The following is a 24,488-nucleotide window of genomic DNA, read 5'->3' on the forward strand; positions in this document are numbered from 1 at the left end:
TCAGGGTTGACTCATAGTCTCCAATATTAAGAGTCTATCTGAGGAGACTTTGCCCAGAAAGACAAGCCCCCTAAGCAACTTCTCTTACTTTTTTAAAATTTTATTCTCTTGAAATTTGGACTAGCAAAGTAAGCCTCACGTTTAGCACTAGGACCTAAGCAAAGAAGCCCCTTTGTTCCTTCTTCAAATGTCAGAAAAAGTTTATTAGGTGACCTCCTGAACATAACTCTGTGCCAAGCAAAGGCCCTGCCCTCAGGCTCTCACACGCTGGAGGATGCAATGTTCCAGATGTCACATCTGTGGACACTTAGCAGGGTTATGCTGTAGCTTTTGGAGGAACATGTTGGGGTGGGGGGAGTTAGTCCAACACAGCACTGAAAGACAATATTTTATGACAACTGAAAAAATATAGGAAAACTGAGAAACAAGATACATTTAAAAAAGTCAGAAAGGTGATTGTAGTCAAAATGTCATCATGTCATCAGCCTTCCTGACTAAATCCTTCAGGACAGACTGAATCAATCATCCTTTTATCGCTGGTACAGAGCATACAGCAAGCACTCAACAACTCGCTGAAGAAATAAATGCCATCAATCCTATGAATTCTATGAAGACAGCTGTGGTACCTGGGAAAATCACACAGGATTTGAAGTCAGATCTGAATTTGAGTCCACATTCTGACATTTCCTAGCTATGTGAATTTGGGTGATACTTTACATATGCCTCAACTATAAATGGACGTAACGCCTATTCCACCTATCTCATACTGATACAAGGATCAAACGAGTTTACATGTGAAAAAATGAAAAGTAAACGGTGGTCAGAAATAGGACAGACATGTCTGTCACCACCACTTCTATTTAACATTAAACTGACAAAACAATAAGATATAAAAAGGAATGGAGGCATAAGAATTGGGAGGGGAAAAAAAAAAAAAAACCTTTGCATATTTGAAAACAATATGACTATCTCCGGAGAATGTCATAGAATCTACAAGCAAACAATTAAAACTAGTAAAATGCAAATTCAGTAAGGTTAGACAAAATCAATTTATAAAACTCATGAGCACTGATCAGCTTCAACATTTAAGTTTAAAAGCCTATTCCCCATAGCCAAAAAACAAACAAAAAAAACTACATGGGAATAAATCTAAAAGGCATGTAAGAACTTTTAAAGAGAAAATAATAATTTATAAAACGACTTTAAAGAGGACTTGAATAACAGAGAGATACAGAAGGTTCATGGGAAGGAAGACTCCATTCTTCCTCCAAATTAATCTATAAATTCAAAGGAATTCCAACAAAAATATTAATGGAGTTTTTCTTAATGGTACTTGATAATTTAATTCTGAAATTCACAGAAAGAGCCAGGGATCAACCATTTTGAAGGACGGGTGGGTGGGGGGTGAGACTGGGGTTGGGTGGGAGAGGAGGTTTGCCCTACCTGGTATCAACAAGACTTAAAAGCCATGGTAACTGTGTGGTCTCAGAATAGGGAAAGACAGAATGGATACAAGGAATAGACCCACACAGAAACGAAACTTCGTATTTGACAGAGGTAGCATTACCATTAGTGGGGAAAGGACTGACAGTTCAATCGATTTTGCTAGGACAACTGGTTACAACTGATAAATATTCCTGAAGACCAAACACAGACACAGCCCTCTAAGAAAAGGATGTACTAAAACTGCAGACTACTAGGCCTTTTAATCATGGTTCTCAGGCACATTTTACTGACCCTTCAATGCTCACCTTCCTGACTCACCCAGCTCTTTATAACCTTTCCCTCATCTAAACCTGACTCATGCACCACATGACTTTCTGTTTGTACTTTTTACAGGACCAAGTCACCAACTTTTCAAAACCACAGCATATTTTTGTCCAAGAAGGGACTCTATCTCAGATGCTTTAGTTGGCACTATTTGCTGGAAGAAACAGACTGCCAAAATGCATAAGGAAAAAATAAGGGCGGAGGGAAGTTTCACTGTATGGTTTTAAGAGTTTCTTATGGAACCCAAGAGCAGGAAATGCACACACACCCAATACTGGAAAAAAAACTGCAGCTACCAGGAATCAAGGCATCCATTCTCTTCCTATTTTTCTTCTGGGATGTATGATCTCTGGTCTTTGCTTTGTTCTTTCTCTCTGTTTTACAATGCCAGATTTTCAGGAGAAATAATCTTATTGGCTTAATTTTGACCAAAGATTTACTCCTTGTCCAGTCATCTAAACAACACATCCCTGAAGACAGTGGGAATATTCAGAAAAAGGGACACAAGTTGGGGAGATTTCCTAAAACATAGCTAACTCCATCCTTTCCTGCATTTCCCTGTTGTCTATTTATAGGCTTAGACATTTTTTGGAGACATGAACTGCACTTCTTTGATGATCTTTTCCAGCCTTAAAATGACTAAATGCTAAATTTTATCTTTCAATAAAAATGAATCTAAAGATTCTTTGGTTCCTAGAAATGTAAAAATAGGATAGAATTCTACAATGGGGTGTACTCTCTTCAAGAAAAGACATTTCTATGTGCTTCTTTTTATTCCATCCTTTCTGATGGGGGAGCCACTTCAGACACATTGTCTACTATCAGTCTGCATTCTAAATGTTCTCTCTTCACGTTTTTGCATTAAAAACAAAATTTCCTCATTCTGGAAAAAAATCAATGTCTAAACCACAAACAATTGGTGGCCAAAGCAATGGTCTCTTCATTACAACAAAATGAAATTTCCAGAGAAATAAACAAATGTAAGGGGTGGGGGTGGGGGGTGGGAGAAACCATCTACCAAGTCTCTACTACAAGCCAGGCACTATGCTAAATGTTTACCATTTCATCATCACAACCACCATATGAAAAGGTATACTGTAGTTATCCCTTTCACATTAGATGGGAATTAAGTTTCAAGAAAGTTAAGACTAACCTATATCACATATCTATTATGTAGCTTTTTAGAAGAGAAACTAGAGAGTTAAAGGGTGAGTAGTAGGGAGGGAAGGAGGGATGAAAGACAGACACCTCTTTTTTAGCACATCAGTTCTAACACCAAAAAAAAAATTGTAACAAACACAATGAAAGGCCATGAATAATTTATGCTACATGACAGCATACTATGCAGCTTTTTAAAAAAAGTTTTAAAAAATATCCGTATCCAGAAAAGCTATTTTATACCAGCAAAAACAGGAGAACAAGCCTGTATATCTTCTAAATTCCAATTGTTTTGCACTCTAAAAAGGAAATAATTTAAACAATGGTTCTCTAGGTAGCTCAGAGATCATATTCTTACTTTCTTAATATTGCTAATCCTCAATATAAAGTAACCAAACTTTTATAATCAGGAAATCCTCTCCAAAACCTTCCTCAATCCAAACATATGCCCACCTTTAATTATTTCCATCATAAAATACAGGCATAGCTGCCTCTCCTGGGCCCTCAACTGACCAGTCCGGCTTTTACCCAAACACTCGTAAAGCAGCTTATAAAGAACAATATCCACCTCCTTATTGCCAAAACCAACAGCCTTTTCTCACTCTTTCATCTGATTTACCTCTCTAGTGCATTTGACTTTTTGTTGCCACCATGACTTTCTGTGTCTCCCATGACAGCCTCCTTGACTGTTTCTCTTTTCCATCAGTTCCTTAAAGTGATTGCTTTCCAAGGTTCAGTCCTTAGCTAACACAATTCCCCATACAATGTTTGAACAATCTGGACTTGAATGATTTTAATGTACATATTTCTAGGGAGAAGGCCCATGATCCCCAAAAGATTAGGACTCACTAGTAATGACTAAATTCTGAACTCCTTTGCAATTTGACAGCCCCTCCTCCAAAACTTTTCCATTCCACCTCTCACAAATTTCCTTATCACTCATAACAAATCATATTATACCTTTGCTAATGTCGTTTCCTCTGCCTGGCAATTTCCCAGATTTCTCCATGCAAATTCTCCCACTTCTGCATTTCTACAGCACTTCGTATATGTCACTTAGTATATATTTCCCACATTGTATTACATTATATGCCAAGCTGTCTGAACAAGGCAAGGGATCCAATCAACATCTTAGTCTGTCCAACACGAAATAATGGAGTTATTGATTTCCCTAAGTTATCAAATTTTGTTCCTAAAATATTAATCAACCAATTTGTACTGTACTCAGACAACAAAAGACCTACTACTCATTCATGGTTAAAAGTTTTAAACATAGCATTCAGTGGAAAACAGTTCTTTTACATTGAAACAATTCTTACCAACTTCACATAATTAAGACTAAACCCAAAATATATTCTAATAGGTAGACAGCAGGACAAACATGTCAACTTATATATTTTAAAGACAAATGTTACAAGTAAATTCAATCATTTACATAAAACCCCTAAGTTCAAACAATATTGAATGTAAACTTTTTAATATACCAAAAACTTTGGGATCCTTAGTAAGTAGTCTTAGAATGTGAACTAATCATAGATCCTAAGGGATGCTTGCTCTATTTGAGTGATTCTTACCCAGGAATATTTACCACTTGAGGAGCTGTTTCAAATACACACACCACATCCCCACAGACCTTTATTTAGTAGGTCAAATATGGGGGGACAGGCCTGAGGACTTTTAAAAATGCTCCCCAGCATTTTGTGATGAACAATACTGGTTAAGAGCTATTCTCTATGAATTATGTTTGACCGGCCTTCAACCTACATGTACTTATATTTTTAAATATCTTAAGCATTTTCACTATTTTGAAAGACTAAAGTTATTTACAAGGGCACTTAACTTTTTGCAACAGGTGCTGCTCCTTTTAAGTTTTATTTTTTTACTGTGTTTTAGTTATTTAAATCATTTCAAAGTCAAGTGATATTTTCTTTAATTTGAAGTATAGTCCACTAATTATCTGTATGTAAACATACTGAATATGCACTATGTTTTTACTGTGTTTTAGTTATTTAAATCATTTCAAAGTCAAGTGATATTTTCTTTAATTTGAAGTATAGTCCACTAATTATCTGTATGTAAACATACTGAATATGCACTATGGTCTTGTCAAAAGATGAAGCAACATACAAAACACGTTTAGTTCAAAAGTATACTTAACCTTAGAAATATTATACTAATACACAACACTGAGATTTTGTAACTAGAAAAAATGATTTCTGAATATTTCTTCAAATATTAAGTTTCCAGAGTATATCAACATTTTGAAAATATAAAAATAGAAATAGTTAAAATCACCTGCACAGAAGTTAAGTAGTAACTGATTTCCTTGCTAGGTGAAAGATCTAATTCACTTGCATATTCCTAGTGAAAACTCAAAAAACTAAAAACTTAAATGATTTTCAAGACTACTTACTTTGGTCATTGCGTTCATACTCTAAGAACTGATAAAATTTGTTGGAAAACTCATGAATGAAAAATGCTCTATAAACTTAAAAAATTTCAACATTATTTTAAAATACCTCTTCTATCATACTCAAAGTTTTTACCGCCAGATTTAACATTTTAGTCAAGTGAGCAACCTCCTCACACAATCCTAAAAAGATTATATAAATTATCTAAAGGAATTTGAGATTTAAATTCTAATACCTATAACTTCCAACATAATTTAACATTCTGATTCATTTCTATAATTCCAAGCAATAGTTTCTCTTTCACATCATGGGCTTCTGACTCACACATTTACAAAAATGTTGCCTGTGTTCACATGTGTCTCACATTGAGAAAAATTTTGTTTATATGTATTAGTCCAGAGTTGTCCTATGCATTCAAAGACATTGACAGGGTTTATTCAGATGGTGCCTGGAAGAGACAATGGAAATCTTTACCCCCACTGAATACGTGTGGAAAGGAAAATTTTACTTTAAAATAACAAAAATGCAATCACACTATATTAACATAATAGTCTGCTAATTTTTCCTTTCCTCCAACTTGACCCTCACCGTGTAAGACATATACAAATTCAAAACAGAACCTTTTCTAATAATGCTTGCTATGGTTACTAAAGTTTGTCTTATCTTTTTTTTAGAAGTCTTCAAGTAAATTCAGGTTTTTGATAAATCAAAATATTCTGCATTGCTTTAAAAAGGGAAACAAACATAAAAAGGTTTGTAAAACAATATTGATAAAATTGACATTAATAAATGTGGGCTAAGTGCTAGCAGATTTTTTAAAAGTTATACTTAAAAAGTTCTTAGGTACAAAATTAGCATAAACCGCCAGTGCCACTGCACATCCTTTTTAAAATAAAATACCTGTTTACACTAATTTCAATGTCTGATACACAGACAATCAAGAATCTGAAAATGAAGGGCTGGGTTGGAGAAAAATAAACCACAGATTTTCTTACCTAATATCACAGCATTATTTTAAATGCACAGGAATACAACAAACTCAAAAGAAAAAAAAAATAGTGTTTTATTAACTACCACACTGTTATAATACACTTTAAACGTACAATAAGGTAGCCTTTAAATTTGAGGTGGTCTTAAGAAGAACAAATGAACAGAATTCCAAATTTTTGAAACAGGTGAACTGCTGCAGTTACAGGTATACATTTAGAAAAATTGTATAGCTCTTACAAGACCAGCAATGTAACTTTATTTTGTACATTTAATAATTGAAAATATAAACAATAATTAAAAAATAAAAAGAAAATACAGTGGAATAAAAAACATACATTTCTCAATTAAATGTACTGGATACATATAAATTTTAAGGGAAGAAGCAGAAGAGGAAAATGGTTGATATTAAGTACGGACTACCTAGATTAAAAAAAAAAAAAAAAAAACAAAACGAAAACAAACAAAAAAACCTTAAAAAAATATCATAAAACCTCTAGTTTTCTATGACTAATATCCATATGGTTGGAGTATCGTCACTATGGAAGTGATTTTGTTATGTTTGCATATGTTATACTTTACTGGTAATTTACATGATGGCTTTTAAGGCCCTGGCAGACATACAGTTTTTGAAAACAAGATTGGATAAAAATCACTGCTAAGATGCAATACACCCTTATTTTTTGGTCCTCCAATATTCAAGAAAAGGGATAATTCACTATTACATTTTTTCTTACCACCCAAATGCCTCAACCTATACATCTGAAACTTTTTTAAACATTGGTTATATTGCCCAACTTCATTATTGAAAGGATATTAACAAGACATTATTTTGGCAAATTAAATCTTAAACATGGCTTTTCAACAGGATTTAAAACGTGACTATCCCTAGAGTTCCATGTTAAAATGTAGTTTTCAAAATCTTACAAGAGTAATGCTTAAAATATTGTACATAGTTAAACCTAATTAAAATAATTAGCTTCAAAATGACAAATTGATAAGCTAAGTAAAGCCTACACTATGTAACATTTGCTTGGAAACTTGATTTGTCAGTTATGCATAATAAAAATTCCAGTCATCAAGAAAATTACAAAAATTTTTATCATAACATGATTTCTTTCACCCACCAACTTTTTTATCTTACAATAGATAAATACCAACATGTTCTCATTTTTACACTAAACCACACAGGATTGATGCATTTGGTTAGACTACCATTCGCATTGTTAAATTCAATTTTCTCTTTATATAACTTGGTAAAATTTCATTTCTTCTAGATTCCAAAAGTACCTACAAAACCCATGCAATTTTACCATTTTTTAATATACTATGGAATATCATACAAAGTAAGGCATTTCAGTGTCATGTATAACCAAGTTACTGTCAATCCAAAAATTTTTGCACATCAATAAAAAGATATCTAAGAACTTAGGAACAATATTCTTCTCACTACTGTATAAAAATAACCACAATGAATAAGTATTTGTGTAATATTTACTCCATTGCCTCATTTCCAGAAACTGTGACAAGCTGTAAAGGTATTTCAGTGTTGGTAAGGATATCTTGATTGCTGGTGGCGGAAGTATTAACAGTTCCTATCCCTGAAACAGAACCTTGTTGAATATTTGCAAGGATAAGTGTTGTTCCTCCTGCAGTAATCAAAGTATCATCTCGTGCAGCTTCCACAGATGCCAGCACTGTACTGCTAGAGTGAATACCTTTTTTATTCTGATGTGTTTTAATATGTTTGGCAAGGTGGTCACTTCTCATAAAGCGTTTTGAACATTCTGGACAAACGAATTTCTTCTCACCTGTTAGGGAAAAAATTAAGTTACTTAGTTTTTAAAGTTTAACATCAATAGACCAATCATATGCCCAAAACAGAAACAAACCAACACTGATGGCTAGGGTAGCTATAAAAATTGTATTCATTTCATGAGCTGCCCCTGCAAGATTTCTCTCAAATGATAGCCTTGCCGCAAAATAAACGTCACCTTTAGTTTTCAATGAAAAGCAATCTTTCAACTGATTTGACCTCTAGAATTTTAAGAAGAATAAATTTTTTTTTAAAAAAAGATCATCTATCATCTGTAACATTGTTCTTTAAAGACTAATAGTAAATTGCTTTAAACTATATTTAAGATAATATTAACATGTCATATCCATGATACTAAATTGTCAACTCGTAAATGTGAATCCAAGTAACTATTTAGAGTACTTCGGGATCAAAGCAGAGGAGCAAGCTTTAGGTCCAGTTAATACCAAGAATAACAAACTCTGACTTGATTTCAGCAGGAAAAACCAAGGACAAGCCTAATATGTCAAGATGTTAAAAGTTAGTATTAAGACCCTAGTGAGTAAATTTATTTCCCAGCATGAATAATTTTTTTTTAATACAAAAGACAGAGTGAACTTCCAATATATTGAAGATCTACTGTGCAAGAGGGTTAGGGAAGAGAAGGCAAAAGGCCAACCTAAAAGGAATTCAGAGAGAAAGCAATCAGACAAATCTAGTGAATATTTTCTTAATTTTTTTCCTCAAAATGTCTTGTCTATCTCTTGTTCCAGCACTTCTACTTTAGGGAGATCCTCATACCCAAAATATTACAATGATACCCTAGTCTTTCTCTCCCCAATCCAACAAATCATGCCAGACAATCTTCCTTAAATACCAGACTTTCTCACTTTACAAAATTCCACCATTGTATAAGTGATGCAAGGATAGCTTTTAGACAACCAGTGTAGACACTCTGCTGCCTAACTTACAAGGACTTCTACAATGTGGCTCAATCCTACTTAACAGAAATGTGCTATGTAATATCTCATCTTCACTCATATCATCACCATCACAAAATGTTCTGTCATCTTTTCTACGGACATATCACCAATCTTTTAGGAACGTGTTTCCTAAATTTTTTGGAACATCAGTCTTCGGAGATGCTCCATGAATGAGCAAATGAGGTTGGGAAATGCTACACACTCTACAACCCCCACTCAGAGATCCACAATGCTCATTAGCTAAGGGTCCTGACAGAGAGGTGCTAAAGGTACCTGTAACCCTTTAATACACACTCATTTGATCACAGACCTTTTCTTCATTTTACATTATTCCTTCGTTCATTTGATTTATCAAACTCCACTTAGGGAAACTATTACGGAGCTGTCTTAAGGTCTATTCTACCTGCCTACCCCCACCCCCCCAAAGGATGCCTATCTAACCATTCCAGACTATAATCATCTCTGCCTCTAAGCATATACAACAGCACATAATGTAATATAAAAATATTTTACTTTATCATATACTTTCTTACATTATCTGTTGCAGCTTGATACAGGTTAATCTTAACTGTCTAAGCTACCTCATGAAAGAGACAGAAATTAAAACAAAAGAGCCTTAGTATGTGTACTACTACATATTTCGCAGGTTATTTCATATAATACTTAAAGCCAACATAGGAGATACAAAAGCAGGTGTCAGTGTATTTGCTTAAGCTAACAGAGAATTTTGATTTGAATCCGGATCTGGCAGATTTAAAAATCCATGTTGTCAACTTCACCAGGCTTCTTTCTTTTAAGCACTTAAGGGACTGTAAATACATTACACATTTTTCAGTTCTCCAGTATTCAACACAGACTAATGAGCACTTCAATCATTTACACATGGTAGCCAGAGAAAAATACCTGAGTTATTTTAAGTTAGGCTTCAGTTTGGGTTAGCCCCAAGTCCATTTCATATAACAACTACATAGCACTGTTAAAAAATGAAACGAAGGAGAAAGTCTTGACATCAACAGTACCTTGGTTATTTCTCAATAAAATGGAAGTAATGGCTTTCTCTTGTCTCCCAGACAATTAAAAAATGAAAAATATGAAATGCCTGAATTTATAAGAAATTATGAGATTTTTTAATAATAGAAAAGATCAAAAAGTAAAAGCAGACAACTAATTTAAAATGTTAACAGAATAATAGTATAAATGTGGCTCAAATATTCAATAATGTCTACAAAAGCTAATCAAAGTCTGCGTGCATGCACACACACACACACACACACACACACAAACTCTATTTAAGACAAGCTATGCTAACTTGTTCTTTGGAATTAGTTTTAAAATTGGTGTTACCAAAGATAAAAATTTAATGTAATTAGTCATATTTTTTAAAAATTCATTTAAAAATGCTAGAAGAAAATTTCAAGGATGTAGCCCTCTAATATTCATTTTTTCTGTTAAAAGTAAATATCAGTAACCTGTATGTGTTCTTCTGTGCCTCTGTAATTCATCACTTCGAGTAAATCTTTTACCACAGAACATCCAGTTACAAACAAAAGGGCGCTCCCCAGAATGCCAACGCAGATGAGCTCTCAGATGTGAGGTCTTCCCATAGACTTTACCACATCCAGGTATATGACAAATGTGCTGCTTCTTTTTCCCAAGATTGGTACCTCTATAAAACACACAGAATAATATATGCTTACATGAAAATATTCAAATGAAAATTACCACTTATAGAGATAGTCCCATGTTGAATTTTAAAGAGGACATTCTCATCCATAAGGTCAATCAGAAACCAAGATCATTTTAAATCAACTTAAATGAAAGTTTATATAAAATTTTACATATTAATTTTACTTAAAAATGAATGTGACTGCTGTCTAAAATGTAAATATACTCAAGAATTATGTAATTTAAAGGATATTTCAAACATAAAGAATATATAATAAACTAATTACTATTCCATCAGAACCATTGGCAAAGTCTATGCATAGGCCCAATCCAATTAATAAATTAGCTGTATGGGAACCTTTATTCAAAAGTCATTATGCCAGCTAATTAAAAAATAAATAATCCAAGAGTAATGTGCAACTCATCATAGGTACAGTTAAAAGGTAGACAGGCACCTTAAGCAGATTTTAAATTAACATGATCTAAGCAATATTTGTATGGCTACTCAGTATATACAGAATTGGAGAAAGTCAGAGAAAAAAATCTAGCTAAAAGTTATGGCTTTAGCTCCCTTAGCACAATAAATATAAATGAACGGAATAAATATAAATCAACATTTTTACAGTTAAAAATCTCCTTCACATTAACCATGCAAAGATACCCAAAACTATATAAAAGAGATATGTGAACAACTTCACTGTACGTAATACAGTTTTCTCCACATCCCAGAATTTAACATTTGTTACATTTTAGTATCTGATACCAAGAATGGGGTTTGGGAAATATGTGTTTAGGGGGATGAAAGCCTACGCAAAAAAACTTTGATTCTAGAACTGATATGCGAAGAGTATTAAACTGCCACAGAAAATGTTATTCCTCAAGCTTAAAAACAAAATAAGGCTAGTTACTGAATAAAATAAAATGTGTTTTAAAAATAAGACATTTTTGTCACATCAATTGTCAAAAACATATTGTACACACTTTACAATGTTTCTGAGATTTTAAAAAAGGGTACATTTTAAAAACCCAACCCCCCTCCCCCAATTTCAGAATCTCAGTATAGCCTACAAACTTTCCATAGCCTGCAAATCCTCCTATATACAATATACCTATGTTTACTGAATTTTACTGGAAAAATGCATATTCCCCCATGTATATTTTAATGTACTCACACTCAGTAGCATGTGAAATTGCCATAGGACAAACAGTGCTAAACGGTGCAGTGCTGGCTGTTAGATGCCATAGGTGTTCTGAACAGGGAGACATCAATGTGGGCTCCAGTAGTTAGAGAAGGCTTCATGGAGGAGGTGGGTAGGATTTAGATAGAAAGAAGGGAAGGCATTCCAGGCAGAGGAATAGCATAAGTAAAGACAAGGAGGAGTCATGCTGTTGTTTCAAGGGCAAGGATGTTATAATCTAACACAATTCTAGTTTCTGCTCCAGTCCACCCCCAATTTCTACAACTCTTCAAAGAGCTGAGTTGAGTGAAACAGGTTTTTCTGGCTTAGTTGCAATGCCAATGTATTAACTAAAACACCTACTGTTTCTATTTAATTTAGTTTTTAAAAATTTATTCTTAAACAGACCTAAGAAAAAGAGCAATATTATTGTTAAATAGACCTAAGAAAAACAGCAATATTTGTAGCTATTGGTGTACAAAATTTTACATATCATGTTCACCGTAGCAATTTCACAGAAAACCCAATTCAATTCACTCTTGTGCTCCTGACTTCTTGCCCCTCTTCTAAGCCTACCATTCAGTTGCATCAATGTGCTTTTTATAAAAGTGCTATTTCACAAACTTCGCAAAACTCATCTTGGGAGCATTAACAAGGCACGAAGACTGTAACAAACAAATTACAGCAACAAATCTGGGTTTTCAAAGATTCCAGAAGCCAGGAAATGATATTTTCAACTGAATTATAAGAAAAAAATATTCATAGTTTGAAAATGGTACAGACACTTAAAAAGGAAAAAAAAATAGAAGGGAGGGTGGTACACAAAAAAACGTAATTTAGAGGCAAAGTCTCTATTTAAAAAGGAAATTTGATTCAAGACAAGAACTAGATATGGATTTATGGCATGTGGTGTGAAGAGAAAGGGAAGGAACTGAAGTGAATTTCTCAACAAGCTTCAGTTAAGAAAATATATAGTCCTAAATTTTCTTGACAAACATAATCACACCATTAATACCTATTATGTAATCTGGAAAACCTAACAACTTTAGGTTTTTATTCTTGAGTGCCTAAATTTGCTACTAATAATTTAATAATGCCAAGATAGAGTGATCATGAGTAAGTAAAGCTAAACTCTGGGTAGAGGGATTAAGAAAAGCAAGTAAATCTTGTTGCTAAGTCTTTCTTTGGTATGGGATAGGAAAAATGGGACAAAACTGAAATGATGATGGAGAAGGAAACATTTTCAAAAATAACTTAATTCTAAAACTATGGATTGATGTTTAAGCCATATAAAACCTATAAAACAATAATGCCTTTAGAATTCAAATGAATTGTAGAATGGATACAATTTTTAAAATGCTCATATTTTACCTTGCTCAAAAAAGTAAACAACCAAAATTTAGTCTTCTAAAGATAAATAATAGTTCTCTAAAGTAAGGTTACCTTCCCAACATTCTTTAGTTTTTAAAAAGAAAATGTCAAGATAAAAAGGCTAATATTCTAAATATTTTAAAGTATCACCAAGCTCATCTTTGCAGAACATTTTGGAATATTTTGAATTTATCGTATATGGTTTTCTTCTAACTAATAAGATGCAGCAATTGTCAATGATACAATTGTTCCTGTGGTACATACAAGTTGGATTTTGTTCAAATGAGCTCTGAGAAACGCAAGACATCTCATTAAGAATGACAAACTAAAACTTTGTGTGCTAAAATAAAAAGGTTTGCAAATTTTAAGCAATGGAACCTTTTCTTTACTTATGTAGCACTGCATTTTCCAAACCAATAATATAAACAAAGTTGAAAGGCAATGAAAAATATTTAACATACTTAACACAAATTAACAGATTAACAAGACACAGACAATTCACAAAAGAAATTTTAAAATGGCAAAATAACATACCAAAAATGTGCAGCCTCACAAAGTAATCAAAAATATGCCAAATGAAACAATATTGAGACATTAGTTTCATCTGTCAGGTTTTTAAAGTCAAAATAAATGGGTAAAATTCACAGTTGGCAAGGGTAGAAAGCAGATACTCTCGTGCACTGCTGGTGGGAGTAAAAACTGATACAGCTTTTCTAGCAGACAATTCCTTTTGACCCAACAATTCCACTTCTGCCAATTTATACTAACGAAATAATAAGATAAATGTGCAAAGATGTATGTATAAGGATATGACAGTAAACAACCTAAATGCCCACTAAAAAGAGATAAATTATACATCAAAACAATAGAATATTGTACAGCCATAAAAAATTGATGCAGACTCCATACAGACTCAGAAATATGGTCACAAAATTTTTCTAAAGGGCAGACACGTAAAACAATGGGTATAAGATGATTCTCCTTTAAAATATATGTGAAGTCCACAAGGATATATATACACAAAAATGTTGCAATGGTTATCTTGTAGTGGGGTAGGATCTGAGTGTTTAAAATTCTCTTCATATTTCTGAATTTTTAGGAGCATATGTTAATTTTATAAACATAAATGAGATTTTCATTTTAAAGAAAAGAGTAAGTGAAACAGGCCAGGCTTTGATCTTCAATTAGATTTGGCTTTTATAAATTATTTAACTTGAAAGCTCCTCTAAAATGATCAGTAAATTTCAGAAAAGTTATTGCCTAACCAGAATTCCACACTATTTAAACTGACGAAAACATTTCAAAGAATAAATAAAATTTCAAACAATTAAATAATTACCAGTAAGTTGATTAGCTAAGGATCAGATACAGAAGCAGATCCACTTGGGAGGGAATACAATATAACAGTTAAAGGACCTCAAGTAAGAAACTGGGTCCGAATCCCAGTTGTGCATGTTCTTAAGACTGTCAGTCTCTCTATGCCTCACTTACAAGACTGTCTAGAATACAGTGTTAGCACTTATTAGCCTAATCATTAATATTATTGTACATGGGTGGCTGGTGTGCAAATCAGCTAATAAGGGTGACTCAAAGGCAGACAGAAAAGCTCTACCAAATCAAGCTGCTTAACTGTGTTACAACATATCCTTATTAATTTTTGGTGGATTTCAACTGTGCATTTCTGAGAGGTACATTAGAGCCTTTCACTATGACTGGGAATTTGGTTAGTGTATCTTTAGAGTTCTATCAGTTTTTGCTCTATATATATCAAAGCTGTGGACAAAGGGACTATAATTACTAACTAGATGAAAATATCATAACAGTAACAAGAAATATATCCCTATCTCTCCATCTGATGCTTTTCACTTTAGTTCTACTTAGTTATGATTTTAGTATTTCTATCCAAGCTTTCTTTTAAAACAGCTGCCTAATAAATATTTTTCAATTCTTTTATCTTCAATATTTCTGTGCCAATTTATTTGAGATGTTCGTCACAATCAACATAAGCCTGGATTAAAAAAATACAATCTGAGAGTATCAATCTCTTAATTGCTAAGTCTAATCTATTTGCATTTAATGTAATCACTGCTCTGTTTTGATTTATTCCTGTCATGTTATTCTGCCTTAATGTTTATTTTTTAAAAATTTTTACATTAAGGCTTATTCATTTCTGTTGAAAATGGATGTTCATGCTCATCAACTATTTCTGAACTTCTTATTCTATGTAACTGTTATTTTCAAGCTAAGAATCAACTTTTTATCTGTGTTTAGGCATATCCCAAAGCTAGTTTGCAAACAAGCTAAATTCTGAAATGGACATGTTAAATGGCATCTATTACCACTAAAAAAAAAAAAAGGAAGAAAGCACACTAAATAATTTTAGTTTAAAAAAAGGGGGGGAGGGGTGAGCATTCAATTTCACATATTTTGTTCTCTAATCTTTTCTGCCACACTCAAGAGAGACACACACCCAAAATGATCATGTAATGAATAATTTTCCATATTAAATGACATGGCATGCAATACTTAAAAAATTATGGTAATGATAAAAGTACTCTTAAAAAAAAAATATGTGCATACCTCCCACCACCTTCTTTACAGTTGGGACAGGTGCAAGCTACCCTTCGGAGTCTTTTTCCTTCTTGATGTTGTTGGTCCCCTTCTTCATCTACCACCTGTACTCTTAAATGTGTTAGATCATTGGTATTCAACGTAGAATCACCACTGAGCTGCCACTCTTCAGGATCGGGTTCCTCTTCCTTGATTCTAATATCTAAAGAAAAAAAATACATATATATATAGATGAGCAGTAGCTCATTAGCCCAAAAAAAATAGCATGAGCTCTGAATCTCTCTAAGGTGTAAAGTGAGTATTATATAAGAGCCCAAAATTAATTGTGGCTTATTCCTATTTTATTCTAAACATCAGAGATTAAGCCAGAAAGTGAATAATGCCAGCTAAGAGGTCACTTTTTAAAAGATTCAATAAGAAAACCAGGTAATGTTTTTTTGAGCAAAATTAGTTAATAAATCCAACGGTAAATCCATATTGGAACAAATTCTAATGCCTTAAACTTCTCTTTCACAAGCTCCGTCAGTTGTATCTATTTGCAGATACTATATGAATGCAAAAGAAGGTGGCTTCACTTGAAACTGTTTCTCACAAACTTAGGCTTTAAAGTCAATCATCACAAATAATGCATAGTGCATAATGGCTACTAGCTTCTGGAAAAATAAAATATCTTTGTTCAAAAAAAAAAAAAAAAAGCCAGCCATCACTAAAATATCTGTAAAGGCCACAATACCACCATAAGAAGGAGATACAGACATACTGAAGACAGCTTCTATTTTCAAGGAGTTTTATTACAAACCAGACTGGGAAACAGAATGAGCATGCACAGGTGAAGAAGATATGGCGGGAGGTTATGTCATTTACTCAGCAAAGCCAAACATCTTTATTTATACTGATGATGATACATCACATCCTAAATGAAACCAAAAGAACAGATCAATTGAGCTTTTCTCATCTCAGAATCGTGACTTTTCTAAAGAAACAATAAATGATTTAGAACAGTGACTATAACCTCTTATTTGGTGAAACATACATTCCAGTAAGTTTTCATTTTAATCTACATAAAACAAAAATCTATATCAGTCACTAATAATTGGGGCAAAAATAGCCTTAAAAATCAAATGTGCCTAACAACTCTTGAATTTATACCAATAATCAAGACAACTGCCTCAAACAGCTTATCAGTTTATCAGAAGAACCTCAAAACAAAAATCAAGGGAAAGAAATGGAAAGAGAGTGAAAAGTCAGGGTTGATAATTAGGGTTCTGGTCTGGTCAACAGGATAGATGGTCGTATCTATCACTCATTAATGGGAAAGCCTGGAGAAGGGTCAGGTGGAGGCGGAGGGGTGGGAAGGACTAGTTAATGAGTTCATGATTGAAGATCACTGAGTCTGAACTGGTTTGTGAGACATACAAGAAGCTGGATCTACAGGTACACACACACACAGACCTAAGCCCATCCACAGAAGTAGATAATATCACTCAGGGACTAGAATGAGAACAGAAACTAACAAATGATGAACACAAATATTTAAATGGGCAGAAGAGGAGGAACCTGTAAAAAAAAAGGAGCAGCAGCCAGGAAAATGTGACATGATAAAAGAAAAGGAAACAAAGTGTTTTAAGAAAGAGAGATAGTGGTCGACATCAAAGATTCCAGATAAATCAAGGCAGAATACCAAAAAAAGTGAGCAAAGTGAGAAAGTATCAACAACAAATGTACACAGTTTTTTTTTTCAAACCTGGCTTAAGAGAGTGTTATAAATATGGCACTAGAAACTAAAGGCGGTCCAAGGGTAAATGAGAGTTGGGAAGAGGGGTGCTTTATTTTGTTTATAAACGTAGGAAAGACTTGAACATGTTTAAATGCTTATGAAAAAGATCCATTAAAGAGGGAAAATTGAAGACAAAGGAGTGAAGTCCCTAAGGAGTCAGGAATGGATGAGAACCCAGAGTCACGGGTTTAGCTGATGGAGCAGAGGCCACCCCTACCTCTACTATACAAGAGAAGGAAAGCTAGGAGTACATTCATTCATCCAACAAGTATTCATCCAACAAATTATCTACTATGTGCCAGGCCCCAGGTGCAGGGAGAATGTGATGGCTGGAAATTAAGAGAAAACTGAAGGAGATTCTGTTTGTTGTTTCTATCTTCTCAGCAAAGAGGTGAAATAACAATTAGATATGAATAAAATGCTTCCAGATACACGAATTGCTTTATAAGTGTCCACCTGTATTATTATGACAAAACAATTAAGTACTTGCACAAATACTGCACAGTACTAGCTTTATACAACTTAAAACTTTATACAGGTTAAATAAAAGACTTAGCATATAGAAATCACATATATCAATTCCATAAAATGTAGAACTGATCAGATGCTTTAAAAACTACTTGTTCTGCAATGTAATTGTCAATCTTTGTGTGATTTATTAACATTATTTGTGATAAGGTAGTAGAAAAATAGGGGAAGAGGTATTAAAATCAAGAATGGATGAAGGAATCTAGAGAGAGGAATTTTAAGAATAAAGATTTAAAGACAGGAGGCGGGGCAAGATGGCAGACTGGTGAGCTGTATGTTTTAGTTACTCCTCCAGGAAAGTAGGTAAAAAGCCAGGAACTGCGTGGACTGGACACCACAGAGCAATCTGTCTTTGGGCATACTTCATACAACACTCATGAAAAAGTGGAACTGCTGAGATCACCGAAATCTGTAAGTTTTTGCGGCCAGGGGACCCGCGCCCCTCCCTGCCAGGCTCAGTCCCGGGGGAGGAGGGGCTGTCAGCTCCAGGAAGGAGAAGGGAGAATTGCAGTGGCTGCTCTCATCGGAAACTCATTCTACTGATTCAAACTCCAACCATAGATAGACTGAGGCCAGACACCAGAGACTCTGAGAGCAGCCAGCCCAGCAGAGAGGAGACGGGCATAGAAGGAAAACAACACGAGAAGCTCCAAAGTAAAAGTAGAGGATTTTTGGAGTTCTGGTGAACACAGAAAGGGGAAGGGCGGAGATCAGGCCTTGAGGCGCATATGCAAATCCCGAAGCAAGGCTGATCTCTCTGCCCAGGGCACCTTTCCTTAATGGCCCTGGTTGCTTTGTCTATTAGCATTTCAATAACCCATTAGATCTCTGAGGAGGGCCGTTTTTTTTTTTTTTTTTTTTTAAATCCTTTTTGCTTTTTCTAAAACAATTACTCTAAGAAGCTCAATACAGAAAGCTTCAAAGAATTGAAATTTGGGCACGTCAAGTCAAGAGCAGAAATAAGAGAGCTCTGAGACAAAAGGCAATAATCCAGTGGCTGAGAAAATTCACTAAACAACACAACTTCCCAAGAAAAGGGGGGTGTCCGCTCACAGCCACCATCCTGGTGGACAGGAAACACTCCTGCCCATCGCCAGCCCCATAGCCCAGAGCTGCCCCAGACAACCCAGTGTGACGGAAGTGCTTCAAATAACAGGCACACACCACAAAACTGGGCGTGGACATTAGCCTTCCCTGCAACCTCAGCTGAATGTCCCAGAGCTGGGAAGGGGGAGCAGTGTGAATTAACAGAGCCCTTTTCAGCCATCATTTGAGCAGACTGGGAGCCTCCCAACACAGCCCAGCAGCCCAGAACTGCCCTGGGGGGACGGCACTCACCTGTGACATAGCACAGTCATCCCTCAACAGAGGACCCGGGGTGCACAGCCTGGAAGAGGGGCCCACTTGCAAGTCCCAGGAGCCATACGCCAATACCAAAGACTTGTGGGTCAGTGGCAGAGACAAACTGTGGCAGGACTGAACTGAAGGATTAGACTATTGCAGTAGCTTTAAAACTCTAGGATCATCAGGGAGATTTGATTGTTAGGGCCACCCCCCCTCCCCGACTGCCCAGAAACACGCCCCACATACAGGGCAGGCAACACCAACTACACACGCAAGCTTGGGACACCAATTGGGCCCCACAAGACTCACTCCCCCACTCACCAAAAAGGCTAAGCAGGGGAAATCTGGCTTGTGGAGAACAGGTGGCTCGTGGACGCCACCTGCTGGTTAGTTAGAGAAAGTGTACTCCACGAAGCTGTAGATCTGATAAACTAGAGATAAGGACTTCAACTGGTCTACAAACCCTAAAAGAACCCTATCAAGGACAGCAAATGCCACGAGGCCAAAAACAACAGAAAATTATAAAGCATATGAAAAAACCAGACGATATGGATAACCCAAGCCCAAGCACCCAAATCAAAAGACCAGAAGAGACACACCTAGAGCAGCTACTCAAAGAACTAAAGATGAACAATGAGACCCTAGTACGGGATATGAAGGAAATCAAGAAGACCCTAGAAGAGCATAAAGAAGACATTGCAAGACTAAATAAAAAAATGGATGATCTTATGGAAATTAAAGAAACTGTTGACCAAATTAAAAAGATTCTGGACACTCATAGTACAAGACTAGAGGAAGTTGAACAACGAATCAGTGACCTGGAAGATGACAGAATGGAAAATGAAAGCATAAAAGAAAGAATGGGGAAAAAAATTGAAAAACTCGAAATGGACCTCAGGGATATGATAGATAATATGAAGCGTCCGAATATAAGACTCATTGGTGTCCCAGAAGGGGAAGAAAAGGGTAAAGGTCTAGGAAGAGTATTCAAAGAAATTGTTGGGGAAAACTTCCCAAATCTTCTAAACAACATAAATACACAAATCATAAATGCTCAGCGAACTCCAAATAGAATAAATCCAAAAAAACCCACTCCGAGACATATACTGATCACACTGTCAAACATAGAAGAGAAGGAGCAAGTTCTGAAAGCAGCAAGAGAAAAGCAATTCACCACATACAAAGGAAACAGCATAAGACTAAGTAGTGACTACTCAGCAGCCACCATGGAGGCGAGAAGGCAATGGCACGATATATTTAAAATTCTGAGAGAGAGGAATTTCCAGCCAAGAATACTTTATCCAGCAAAGCTCTCCTTCAAATTTGAGGGAGAGCTTAAATTTTTCACAGACAAAGAAATGCTGAGAGAATTTGCTAACAAGAGACCTGCCCTACTGGAGATACTAAAGGGAGCCCTACAGACAGAGAAACAAAGACAGGACAGAGAGACTTGGAGAAAGGTTCAGTACTAAAGAGATTCGGTATGGGTACAATAAAGGATATTAATAGAGAGAGGGAAAAATATGGCAAACATAATCCAAAGGATAAGATGGCCGATTCAAGAAATGCCTTCACGGTTTTAACGTTGAATGTAAATGGATTAAACTCCCCAATTAAAAGATATAGATTCGCAGAATGGATCAAAAAAAATGAACCATCGATATGTTGCATACAAGAGACTCATCTTAGACACAGGGACACAAAGAAATTGAAAGTGAAAGGATGGAAAAAAATATTTCATGCAAGCTACAGCCAAAAGAAAGCAGGTGTAGCAATATTAATCTCAGATAAAATAGACTTCAAATGCAGGGATGTTTTGAGAGACAAAGAAGGCCACTACATACTAATAAAAGGGGCAATTCAGCAAGAAGAAATAACAATCGTAAATGTCTATGCACCCAATCAAGGTGCCACAAAATACATGAGAGAAACATTGGCAAAACTAAAGGAAGCAATTGATGTTTCCACAATAATTGTGGGAGACTTCAACACATCACTCTCTCCTATAGATAGATCAACCAGACAGAAGACCAATAAGGAAATTGAAAACCTAAACAATCTGATAAATGAATTAGATTTCACAGACATCTACAGGACATTACATCCCAAATCACCAGGATACACATACTTTTCTAGTGCTCACGGAACTTTCTCCAGAATAGATCATATGCTGGGACATAAAACAAGCCTCAATAAATTTAAAAAGATTGAAATCATTCAAAGCACATTCTCTGACCACAATGGAATACAATTAGAAGTCAATAACCATCAGAGACTTAGAAAATTCACAAATACCTGGAGGTTAAACAACACACTCCTAAACAACCAGTGGGTTAAAGAAGAAATAGCAAGAGAAATTGCTAAATATATAGAGACGAATGAAAATGAGAACACAACATACCAAAACCTATGGGATGCAGCAAAAGCAGTGCTAAGGGGGAAATTTATAGCACTAAACGCATATATTAAAAAGGAAGAAAGAGCCAAAATCAAAGAACTAATGGATCAACTGAAGAAGCTAGAAAATGAACAGCAAACCAATCCTAAACCAAGTAGAAGAAAAGAAATAACAAGGATTAAAGCAGAAATAAATGACATAGAGAACAAAAAAACAATAGAAAGGATAAATATCACCAAAAGTTGGTTCTTTGAGAAGATCAACAAGATTGACAAGCCCCTAGCTAGACTGACAAAATCAAAAAGAGAGAAGACCCATATAAACAAAATAATGAATGAAAAAGGCGACATAACTGCAGATCCTGAAGAAATTAAAAAATTATAAGAGGATATTATGAACAACTGTATGGCAACAAACTGGATAATGTAGAAGAAATGGACAATTTCCTGGAAACATATGAACAACCTAGACTGACCAGAGAAGAAATAGAAGACCTCAACCAACCCATCACAAGCAAAGAGATCCAATCAGTCATCAAAAATCTTCCCACAAATAAATGCCCAGGGCCAGATGGCTTCACAGGGGAATTCTACCAAACTTTCCAGAAAGAACTGACACCAATCTTACTCAAACTCTTTCAAAACATTGAAAAAAATGGAACACTACCTAACTCATTTTATGAAGCTAACATCAATCTAATACCAAAACCAGGCAAAGATGCTACAAAAAAGGAAAACTACCGGCCAATCTCCCTAATGAATATAGATGCAAAAATCCTCAACAAAATACTTGCAAATCGAATCCAAAGACACATTAAAAAAATCATACACCATGACCAAGTGGGGTTCATTCCAGGCATGCAAGGATGGTTCAACATCAGAAAAACAATCAATGTATTACAACACATTAAAAACTCGAAAGGAAAAAATCAATTGATCATCTCAATAGATGCTGAAAAAGCATTTGACAAAATCCAACATCCCTTTTTGATAAAAACACTTCAAAAGGTAGGAATTGAAGGAAACTTCCTCAACATGATAAAGAGCATATATGAAAAACCCACAGCCAGCATAGTACTCAATGGTGAGAGACTGAAAGCCTTCCCTCTAAGATCAGGAACAAGACAAGGATGCCCGCTGTCACCACTGTTATTCAACATTGTGCTGGAAGTGCTAGCCAGGGCAATCCGGCAAGACAAAGAAATAAAAGGCATCCAAATTGGAAAAGAAGAAGTAAAACTGTCATTGTTTGCAGATGATATGATCTTATATCTAGAAAACCCTGAGAAATCAACGATACACCTACTAGAGCTAATAAACAAATTTAGCAAAGTAGCGGGATACAAGATTAATGCACATAAGTCAGTAATGTTTCTATATGCTAGAAATGAACAAACTGAAGAGACACTCAAGAAAAAGATACCATTTTCAATAGCAACTAAAAAAATCAAGTACCTAGGAATCAACTTAACCAAAGATGTAAAAGACCTATACAAAGAAAACTACATAACTCTACTAAAAGAAATAGAAGGGGACCTTAAAAGATGGAAAAATATTCCATGTTCATGGATAGGAAGGCTAAATGTCATTAAGATGTCAATTCTACCCAAACTCATCTACAGATTCAATGCAATCCCAATCAAAATTCCAACAACCTACTTTGCAGACTTGGAAAAGCTAGTTATCAAATTTATTTGGAAAGGGAAGATGCCTCGAATTGCTAAAGACACTCTAAAAAAGAAAAACGAAGTGGGAGGACTTACACTCCCTGACTTTGAAGCTTATTATAAAGCCACAGTTGCCAAGACAGCATGGTACTGGCACAAAGATAGACATATAGATCAATGGAATCGAATTGAGAATTCAGAGATAGACCCTCAGATCTATGGCCGACTGATCTTTGATAAGGCCCCCAAAGTCACCGAACTGAGCCATAATGGTCTTTTCAACAAATGGGGCTGGGAGAGTTGGATATCCATATCCAAAAGAATGAAAGAGGACCCCTACCTCACCCCCTACACAAAAATTAACTCCAAATGGACCAAAGATCTCAATATAAAAGAAAGTACCATAAAACTCCTAGAAGATAATGTAGGAAAACATCTTCAAGACCTTGTATTAGGAGGCCACTTCCTAGACTTTACACCCAAAGCACAAGCAACAAAAGAGAAAATAGATAAATGGGAACTCCTCAAGCTTAGAAGTTTCTGCACCTCAAAGGAATTTCTCAAAAAGGTAAAGAGGCAGCCAACTCAATGGGAAAAAATTTTTGGAAACCATGTATCTGACAAAAGACTGATATCTTGCATATACAAAGAAATCCTACAACTCAAAGACAATAGTACAGACAGCCCAATTATAAAATGGGCAAAAGATATGAAAAGACAGTTCTCTGAAGAGGAAATACAAATGACCAAGAAACACATGAAAAAATGTTCAGCTTCACTAGCTATTAGAGAGATGCAAATTAAGACCACAATGAGATACCATCTAACACCGGTTAGAATGGCTGCCATTAAACAAACAGGAAACTACAAATGCTGGAGGGGATGT

General features: G+C 35.1%; 1 protein-coding gene across 2 annotated transcripts in view; it reads right to left on the minus strand.

Annotated features, from left to right (window-relative positions):
• Nucleotides 1-6,378: 6,378 nt before the first annotated feature.
• Nucleotides 6,379-24,488, minus strand: part of SP3 (Sp3 transcription factor) — a 70,582-nt gene continuing 52,472 nt past the window's right edge. For both annotated transcript variants that reach the window (XM_037848932.1, XM_037848931.1), the window contains exons 5-7: nt 15,899-16,091; nt 10,574-10,770; nt 6,379-8,137 (exon numbers count right to left, since the gene is read on the minus strand). In XM_037848932.1, the coding sequence (XP_037704860.1) occupies nt 7,821-8,137; nt 10,574-10,770; nt 15,899-16,091 (707 nt within the window). In that variant the 3' untranslated portion in view covers nt 6,379-7,820. The remainder of the gene's footprint in view (nt 8,138-10,573; nt 10,771-15,898; nt 16,092-24,488) is intronic.

Source organism: Choloepus didactylus, chromosome 9 (assembly GCF_015220235.1).
Source record: "Choloepus didactylus isolate mChoDid1 chromosome 9, mChoDid1.pri, whole genome shotgun sequence".
NCBI classification, from domain to species: Eukaryota; Metazoa; Chordata; class Mammalia; order Pilosa; family Megalonychidae; genus Choloepus; species Choloepus didactylus.